The sequence below is a fragment of the Micropterus salmoides genome, unplaced genomic scaffold, assembly GCF_014851395.1.
Source record: "Micropterus salmoides isolate LMB-PRFRI ecotype aquatic unplaced genomic scaffold, ASM1485139v1 Ms_hic_scaffold_10, whole genome shotgun sequence".
NCBI lineage: Eukaryota > Metazoa > Chordata > Actinopteri > Centrarchiformes > Centrarchidae > Micropterus > Micropterus salmoides.
This window is the reverse complement of record NW_024040041.1, coordinates 11,258,649-11,268,089: the sequence shown is the minus strand read 5'-3', so window position 1 is coordinate 11,268,089 and position 9,441 is coordinate 11,258,649. Positions and strand designations below refer to the sequence as shown.

The 9,441-nt window shown below is 41.6% G+C and overlaps 2 protein-coding genes across 2 annotated transcripts; one reads left to right on the top strand and one right to left on the bottom strand.

Annotated features, from left to right (window-relative positions):
- Positions 1-218: 218 nt before the first annotated feature.
- ndufab1b (NADH:ubiquinone oxidoreductase subunit AB1b) lies at positions 219-4,227 on the bottom strand. Its single transcript, XM_038696188.1, has 5 exons — positions 4,025-4,227; positions 2,452-2,571; positions 1,910-1,997; positions 1,179-1,284; positions 219-469 (listed from the first exon to the last, which is right to left on the bottom strand). The coding sequence occupies exons 1-4, from the start codon at positions 4,193-4,195 to the stop codon at positions 1,193-1,195; spliced, it is 471 nt and encodes a 156-aa protein (XP_038552116.1). The 5' UTR covers positions 4,196-4,227; the 3' UTR covers positions 219-469; positions 1,179-1,192.
- Positions 4,228-4,650: 423 nt separating this feature from the next.
- dctn5 (dynactin 5) lies at positions 4,651-7,691 on the top strand. Its single transcript, XM_038696130.1, has 6 exons — positions 4,651-4,824; positions 5,005-5,073; positions 5,158-5,276; positions 5,813-5,924; positions 6,424-6,526; positions 6,639-7,691. The coding sequence occupies exons 1-6, from the start codon at positions 4,777-4,779 to the stop codon at positions 6,734-6,736; spliced, it is 549 nt and encodes a 182-aa protein (XP_038552058.1). The 5' UTR covers positions 4,651-4,776; the 3' UTR covers positions 6,737-7,691.
- Positions 7,692-9,441: the final 1,750 nt, after the last annotated feature.

Genomic DNA, 9,441 nt, shown 5'->3' with positions numbered 1-9,441 from the left:
CAAGAAATGTCTAAAGTATGGGATTATTTCAAGCTAAAAGAACACGGTTACAGTCCATCTACAAAACTAAATTCTCTTGGATTGGGCAGATTTTGTGGCCCTCTGACTGAAACACGCTTGGTTAAACTCTGTTCTGACATGTGAGCCACAGTATTTATTTTGAACACTACAACGGTTTATTCTCCTCCGGTCATGAGTTTCACAGATATGCACAGAACTGTACAGCATGTGTCTTTCTTTATTGATCTAGTCATGACAACTTATACATTTGAACCACGGGGTGTAGCTGAAAAAAAAAAACTGATTTAATGTTTATCTCCGATGTTCATTTAAATACAGTTAAACACAAGACACAGCAGCCAACAATGCTGCAATGCACAGAACATCTGACGGGGAGGAAGTGGGAAATGGTTTGGTGCCCATCTGCTTCACAAGCACTTCCTGTGGGGTTGCGCTGGGGTCAACCTCTCTGCAAGAAACATACACTATTGATGAGTGAATACACAAGAAAAAATGAGCCAAGACCAGAATGCAAATGGAGGGACAGAGATACGCTGTATTTAAAACCAGCTACTATACTAGCAGTACGTACGGATTTGGCCAGAACGTAGAACGCAGTATACCCGGATGTCATACTGATTCAGAAAGAATCTCCCATATGCGTCGGTCCAGTCTACCTCACGTACTGTGTCACACGAAGTGCAAGAATGTTTTTTTTTTAATGTAATCTTTATTTAATAACAAGCAGTCATTGTTGAAACGGCGAACGGAAACATCCCCGTGTCAGTGGTGGACAAGAAGGAATATTACTACCCTACTTTGAATGTCCTGTTTTGTTATTGACAGCTTGCTAAGGTTAACACTGCTCTCTCTTTGTGATATCCAACATTAGCTTGGCAGGCTTAACTTAAGTGTTATGGAGAGTGGGACAAACGCAGCTAGCTATAATGTTATACTCGTTACAGATCAGCTGTAGCCTGGTTCTCCTTACACAAGATTAAATTAGAAAAAAAAAAATTTTTCCTTCTATTGTTTACTTCCAGCTAAGCGTGGCCGAGCATACTGCATACTAATATGATTAGCAGTATGTAGTACATACTGCGGTTGCTGCTAGTATGGGGTAGGTGGTTCCACATACAGCCATAGTGAAGGAGGGAAAGAAAACATGGCTGACTTGCCTCTATAGAACAGATTATTCATAAACATCCTTCTTGTCTGCGATGTACTGTACAATCTCCTCAGGACTCATCAGCTTCTCCGCTTCTGCGTCGGGGATCTCGAAGCCTGCAGAGGAAACACACACACACACACACACACACACACACACACACACACACACACACACACACACACACACACACACACACACACACACACACACACACACACACACACACACACGACAAGATCCTGTTAACAACCACTCTCATTTTCTGCACAAAGTTGCATCCCAGAGACCACAGCCATCGGGCCAGCTCTAACGATAAAGTAGTCTGTGTTTCTACTCTGAAGAACAACACACAGACAAACAAACTAAGTGACCACTCTCATCCCACCAGTGTCGAGTGAGTAAAACAAACACAAACAAAAAAAAAATTGCTATTAAAATTGGTAGCTTGGCTATTTAAAAATGGTGAGTTTGTGCAGGATGTCCTGGGTCATGTAAGTAACGACTGTTTCTTTTAGTATCAGCTCAACTTGCCTGGATACCAAAAAGAGTACCAGGTAGGTACTTTTGACAGTGAAGAAACAAAAAAGCGAGTCCAGCCGAGCTGTAGCATGCAGTGGAAATGAGGAATACTTCTTTGCTGGCCTGATGGATACACACTCAATTTGTAATATTTATGTATTTGTAAGGTTATGTTGTATGGCGTGCACCCCTGACAGGCTAGCAGCGACAGACACTCACCAAACTCATCCTCCATGGCCATAATGATCTCCACCTGGTCCAAGCTGTCCAGACCCAGGTCTTTCATGAAGTGGGATGATGTCTGCAGCTGTGGAGCAGAAAGTAACATTTTGCACAATCACTGGCATTTCAGTTTTCTGGCAACACACAGTTTGGTTCTGAACAGACACGATCTAAATATGAATAATGGATATTCCAAACAAACTACTGTTAAGTATTCACACAATTACTACATCTCATTTAGCGGGATTACTTTCCTACAGCACAGAGTAAAACAAGCCTTTCCTTCATCAGCCTCTCACATTAACCAAAGAAAATCCCATGAAAGGATCAAATCACTGTTGAGGCAGGTTCACAAAGTGGAGTGTGCGCGCACATTAACATGGTGTCTGACAAACTGCAGGCTAAACAAAAGTGTCTGTAGAAGAATATCATCTGCAAAATAAGTTCTTTCTACACATATTTTTCAACCTGTTAAGTAACAGACACAATGCATCCTTCATTCACTGCCAGTTTCCAAACTGGCTGGAGCTCGCTCTCACCCTCTCAGGGTTGATCTTGTCATAGAGCTTGAGGACATACATGACGCGGTCTCTGATGGTGTCTAGGGTGAGAGGAGGCAGGTCTCCATACTGTCGGCACAACACGCCCACTGAGGGGACCTGTGGTGGAAAAGGAAGAAGAGGAGGTGGAGGGTCAGGAGCGGGGATGATGAGGTGGAGAGATCATAGAAATGCACAGAGGCGTTCATTCAGCGAAACACTCCAGACCATGATTTTGCTGGAACCCATTTATACTCACTTCCCATCTTTGGGTCAAAATGTTACGAGCACAAACTGTTAACAGGCTGTAGCTCAAGCGTGCATGTTGAGCACGATACTGTTACACTGATTCAGGAGAGTCTGGAAGAGGATGGTTTCAAGCACACCGGACTGACAAGTAATCACTGCTTTGGCAACACTGTTTAACTGAAACATTCATGCCAATAAAGCACATTGAACTTGACCTTAATCACCGTAGCAACATATCAATTTGTTCAAAAAACTTAACACCAGCATTCACTGTTGATATTAAATGTACAGAATCTAAATTTTGCATAACGATTTACACTTTTTTTAAATGTTTAATTTTATTCCTTGCATATACAAACAAAGCTGAACACATTACTCCAGTACTTGCATCACTTTCTTAGCTCCTAGTGCAACACAAAACCAACTCCAAAACTCTACATATAGTCTTTAAAGCAGGTATCTGGTACGGCTCATACATTTCTGACCTGCTCAATGATGAAGTCTAATCTTCATTTCTGAGATTATCAAGTGCTGATTTTCTTACTGTACTGAAGCATAAGATCAAAATCTAACAAGGGTGCTTTTTGTTATTTTGGTCTTACTCTGTCAAACAAACTACTTGCCTCTAGGCTGGATGTGGAGTTTATTACTCTTGGGGCTGATGTTTTTATTTCCTTGTAGTCTTTCCTCTATTGTTATGTTTCAACTTAATAAAATATGCTATATAAATACAACTTGTTTCTAAATGTTTTAGCTGACTTTAGGTCTTTCATAACGCAGAATCACTTGACATCATGGGCGACCTCCCCCTGCATTACAGTACCATTAAATAAGTTATCTCCAAAAACGGTCATTAAACTAACATCATACAATTCACAAAAACTACTTCACTGCAGCAGTGTTTTACTATTCTGAACAGCACGCTTATCTGGCAAAGCATCGTTGGCCGTCGCCTAGCTAGAATAGGTTATACAGGGTGCTTAGCTTGAGTTCAGGCATCCATATGGCTCTAGACTGCAGGCGTGAGAGAGGCGACAACACAAGTGTGTCAGTGAACTCACCAACTTTGCTAGCTAGCTAAGCTAGCCAAGCTAGCCAGCAAGCAAAACATGGCTGCAGTGTAATCACAAATAAAACGTCCCAAGCTTTCGTGGATTTCAGGAGGGGTATCACACCGACAGGTTTTCACTGGTGGTAAAATATGAACTTTGCATGCCATCGTGAACTTTTAGCAAGCTAAGTTAGCATGACAGTTTTGAAAGACGTCGGTAGGTCACAGCAGCGAACGCTAGGCCATGGCGGTTCAATGTTACCGGAGACTCACCCGGCTCTGTCCGAGCCACCGCGTCCTTCGGCTGTCGGCGGCGAAGGAGAGAGGTCGGTGGACGACTGCCACCGGAGCGGCAGCGGCTCTGACTGCCAGGTTACCGGAGGAAAGCCTCAGCGAGGGCCGGACGAGCGAGCGGACACACTGCTGCAGGACACGGGCCGCCATGACGGAGAAAAGTGAGTGGTGGCTTCCTGTGTGCAAGGCGAAGAAGAAGCAGGGTCATGGGCTCTGCCGTGCGCATGCGCAGAATACAAGCTGTGTTTTTATTCAGTATATTTTATTTTATTTGAGCTCTCTGCAATATTGTTTACTAAACAGACAATAAGTAAAAGCATTATTATAACCAATGACTTTGATAAAAGGTAAAATACCAAAGTGTCGCGGAGCTTATTCTGCTGAGGGAAGACCAATCGATCACAGAGTCATATTACGGATTAGATGCTTAATAATTACCTAGCCAAATGACCTGGAGGAGCAGAATTATTTAACACGCTATATAGATGTATACATCTTACACAATACAAATCAAATATAACAAATTCCTGGGGGGACTGTTTGATTGGTTTAACAAATTCAATCGATGATCAACTCAACTCATTTTGTCTGAAAAGCCATTCATCAGAATCGGCCGAAGAAGAGAAGCCGAGAGAGCTGACAGCAGAGCAGGGAGCAAAACACATCACGTTAGATGCGTTAGATTACTGAATTAATCCCACGGTCTGAAATATTTTACCAAATTCCCAGCCATGGAGTTGTCTGAAATACTGTACAACAAAGCGGAGTACATCGAGACGGTAATATGTTTTATTTCAAGTCGTTGTTAGCTAGCTAACTTAGTCACTTGCTATTTGGCTAACAAGCTGAGCGGGGCGTTGGGCGTTGGACAAATTATTGTTTGTGCTCAGTTTATATGGACAGTGAAGACTAAAACACACTTCGATACAAGCGGTAACCATTCTGCTATTTTATTTCAGGCTTCTGGCAACAAAGTCAGCAGACAGTCAGTGCTATGTGGGAGTCAAAACATCGTACTCAATGGCAAAGTAAGGACAAATACACCTGCCTGATGGTGTATTATTTATACAGCTTTCTGTCAGGGAAGTTATGTTATGTGTTCTCTCCTGCAGACTATTGTCATGAATGACTGCATAATCAGAGGCGACCTGGCTAATGTCAGGGTGGGCAGACACTGTGTGGTAAAGAGCCGGAGCGTCATTAGACCACCTTTTAAAAAGTTCAGCAAAGGGTAAAGCATCCTTTTTAATATATATTATATTATATATATATATATATTAATAACATGGATATAAATGGACAGCCAGCCAGGGGCATTTATTCTTATAGCCTTTTAGATCAGTAAGAGACTTCCAAATGATGACAATATTCCAGTAACCAAATCTCAATGCCAATACCATATCAATACATCACACAATTGCTCTTAATCAATTTACAATGTCCCAGAGACAAAAGTGACAAATTCAGATGGTTTTTTTGGTCCAAACAAAAATTCACAAAAACTATCACATAAGACCAAGAAGAATATCCTCACAGAGAAGCTGCAGCCAGCAAAGTTTGGCATTTTGACTTGAGACATTACTGAAACATTCCATTCTCAAAATCAAAGCAGATAAATCTTCTGTCAGTCAGTTTATTGTTTCCATGAGTACACAGCAGAGAACCATACAGTAAATAGTCTTAATACCTGGCTGTCTGTTATTTCTGGTTGCTGTATGCTCATCAAAGAAACACCTGAACTTCACCACCCACTGTCTCCCCCTCTAGAGTGGCGTTCTTCCCGCTGCACATCGGGGATCACGTCTTCATTGAGGAGGACTGCGTGGTCAACGCAGCACAGATTGGTTCCTACGTCCACATTGGGAAGAACTGCGTCATAGTGAGTGGTGTGAAAGCACATGCACACACAACCATGCTATGCAACAGAAAAAGGAAAACCATGCAGAAAGAGAGAGAGCGCTCTGCCCCCAGTGAGAGAGAGGACACAAACAGAAACAGTGTCTCCTCTTGCCTGTGGTGTAACGGTCACATGGCGGTCATGTTCAGAGGAACTGCTGGCCGGCTGCTTTGAGCACTGGGATGGAATGTGCAGAACCATGTGTGTTAATTTTAGTTTCTAGAATGGCTAAACTGGATTGTTATTTTCCATATAAAACAAGATATTGATTGATTGTACTGGTTCATTGTTTGGTATATAAAAGTAAAACAAATCTTTTACTTTGTAAGAATGATTACAGATATATTGTTCTGAACAGCCAAAATGCATTGTTTACAATAGAGTAATAAGCAGAATAGATGTAACACTTGGTGTCAGTTTAGGCATTTTACTCAGTAGCTGTTAACTTGCTTTTGACTTTTGTTTTGTGTGTCGTGTAAAGGGTCGTCGCTGTGTGCTGAAGGACTGCTGCAAGATCTTAGACAACACTGTGCTCCCTCCTGAGACCGTGGTGCCGCCTTTTACTGTCTTCTCTGGGTGCCCAGGTCCGCCACGCCACACCACACCACACCACACCACACCAGCACACACCCCACCCCCTCCACTTTCTAGCTATCGTCCACGTCTTTACCTTCTGTTCGTCTTTCGCTGTCTCAGGTCTGTTTTCAGGAGAGCTCCCAGAGTGCACCCAGGACCTGATGATTGACGTGACCAAGAGTTACTACCAGAAGTTCCTGCCGCTTAGCCAGATCTGAGTCCTGGCCCCAAAACCCTCAGCAGGATCCGCACCTTTTCCAGCCACTTCTAGGTCGAGGTCTCTCATCAGACTGAAATGGACTCACATTCTATCCTTCTGCTCCCAGAGGCCTCGAGTTTCTCTGCCCAAGGACAAACATTTGGTCCTGTTAAGAGTCCTTATATGATTTTAGGTTTTGAGTATGAGAAAAAGCACATAGTCAAATCAGATAAAGCTGCAGAAGGCAATTTTCTCCATCTGCAGCTCCAAATTGTCTTAAATCCAGAAATCCTATTAGGTGTCGTTACTAAACTGCACATAGCAGGCTCATGTTTACCATCCCAGCCAGTCAGAGATAAAATCCCTCAATATTTTTTGATATTCTAATAAAGCATGTTCATGTAGTCTGGAAAGCGTGCTGGGGAGAAACTCAAAGACCTCTGTGTGGCTGCTGATGATCATAATCTTGGCTCTCTGCCAACAGCTGTAGGTGAAGATCAGGAGCTATGAGATGAAGGAAGTGAAGGTATGAGAATGCAGCTTGTAATATACTGTATGACACCCATAGACCAAAACAATAACAACAATCATTGTGTTTGAGGACTTTGGCCGTACATGCGCATTATTAATGTCCACAGTTCATCTGGACATCAGAGCAGCACCCTCAGATCAACAATTTGTGACAGCTATTCTGTTGTTTTAGTCTCTTTAATTTTGTTTTTAGTGTGTATTTGTTTGCTCTCCCCTTTACTGGCTCATGTAATTTGTCATAAACCTTATTTAATAATGTTTGGATTTTTCATTATGTTTCAAATGATCAAATGCAGTGTTCATTTGAATATGTTGATGTGCGCAGGACAGCCCTGTGTGCTTTGCCTTTGTCTTTTTTTTGTGAGCTTACAAAAAAAAAAAAAACAGATCCTACATCTGAAATGATGCCGCTATAAAATAAATATAAATGCTTTCAAATCTGCCTCATATGGGCTCGGCTCTGTCTTGTCCTCTACAATACAAAATCACCTTTTACTTTTCCCTACAGTAACATACAAGGTTTTTTTGTCGTCTCGGACTCCAACTCCAGAGCATTTATCTGGGAATATAATGTATGTGCATATTACAGATATAAACACTGAGAAAATGCTTATGCTTAAAATGGTACCCTGTGGAGTAATGGTTGTTTGTAATGTGCATGAGGATGCAAGTTTGCAATACACACCACTGTCGCTGGTTTCATGATTATTGTCAATTGGTAAATATTGTAAATCATGCAGTATTTTGGTTGGTGGTTGTAATTCAATCATATTCAGTCAGCTTAAAAGTTGTTTTGGGAGGAAAGAAATGGGTTCCAACGCGGTTGTTAGACTTTGGGTATGGCACAGTGTGTTTTGGTAAGAAAAAAGCTGAATGTAAACGTGACTAGTTTGTTTACAAGGAAGCACTTTAAACGTACTCCGAAGAGTTTTTTTGTAGATAAATAAGTTATATTCATGTTCATGTGTTACTTACCAAAACACATTGTGTGTATTCTTGAAGTCTTGAACATGTGTTGTGCATTTCCTTCCCCGTAAAACATCTGCAATGCCAATTTTTTTGCCAAAAGTTACAATACTGCATTGTGTACATCAATGTTTACTTATTTGCGCTCTCCTTTTCTGCCTCTCTTGGTGCATTACTGCCACCCATTGGCTGTATGGAATAGTGTGAAAACATTGGCTGGACTGGACTCATCACCTGCATGCTCATGCGTGTTTTGCACAAAACAAAATAAATAAATAAATAAATGGGGACCAGCTCTTTTTTTTTTTTTTTTAAAAGACTCGACATATCCAGAACTCCAGAAGGGGTCTTTAAGACAGCTGAAAGGGACAGCAGTCTTCAGTGACAAACTTAGCAAGCTTGTCTGTCTACATTTCCTCATGATTCCCCCTAGATACCCTGATCCACTTATCCTGTGTACAGGGTTGAGGGGGATGATGAAAGATTGTTTTTCTTATTCTGTCCTCTGGCACCACCTAGTGGCTTAAAGCAGGGCTTCATCCTGACCCTCAACAGTAATCAGGTAATTTCTGTGAGCTATGAAGAGCTCAGTACAGAAATACAGTCAGAAACTCAAAGCTCTGACAAAACATTTCAAATGCATTAATGAGGTGTTTGCTTTCAGTCACCTGTGAATGCTAATTCAATGATCTGTGCGGTTGAGATGACGGACATCTGTTTTGTAAACATTAAAAAGCCCCCCCCTCTACCTGCTAACTTATTTTTTTTTGCTTATGCGTTGTCTCCTGTGAAATTACTACATTATCAGCCTCTGAACCTCCTTCAACAAAACAGTAGAATCAAATCACTACATAATAATTTCACTACAAAATGGTCAAATTACTCTTCACTTGCATACTGCTCCTCAATTGCATGTCACAAGTCTGCAAAATCCAGCTAGATGTAGAACCTGCAGGGGCAAATTCTTCACAAAAAATATCTGCAACACAGCGAGGAATGAACAGAAAAGCTAATATTTCCTTACTGTAAATGGAAATGTTTGCTTTGTTGGGCATTTATAGTCTAGCTGACCACTTAAGCAAATGTGACTTGGCCAACTCTCCCAAAAGTTTGAGCGCTGTACGTTAACAGACAAAATGCCTGACGGATTAATAAAGCAGCCTCATGAATTCAATGCCAAGCAAATCCATCCCCCCCAGTCAAGGAACCAAATAAAACAAGACTCTC

Bases quoted from the DNA above. Each gene is read 5' to 3' on its own strand.
- ndufab1b (XM_038696188.1), bottom strand. From the start codon at position 4,195: ATGGCGGCCCGTGTCCTGCAGCAGTGTGTCCGCTCGCTCGTCCGGCCC. The intron at 2,572-4,024 runs GTGAGTCTCCGG...TTTCCACCACAG, and splicing joins GGTGGCTCGGACAGAGCCGG to GTCCCCTCAGTGGGCGTGTT. The intron at 1,285-1,909 runs GTGAGTGTCTGT...TTTCCTCTGCAG, and splicing joins GGCCATGGAGGATGAGTTTG to GCTTCGAGATCCCCGACGCA.
- dctn5 (XM_038696130.1), top strand. From the start codon at position 4,777: ATGGAGTTGTCTGAAATACTGTACAACAAAGCGGAGTACATCGAGACG. The intron at 5,277-5,812 runs GTAAAGCATCCT...CTCCCCCTCTAG, and splicing joins TTTAAAAAGTTCAGCAAAGG to AGTGGCGTTCTTCCCGCTGC. The intron at 6,527-6,638 runs GTCCGCCACGCC...TCGCTGTCTCAG, and splicing joins TGTCTTCTCTGGGTGCCCAG to GTCTGTTTTCAGGAGAGCTC.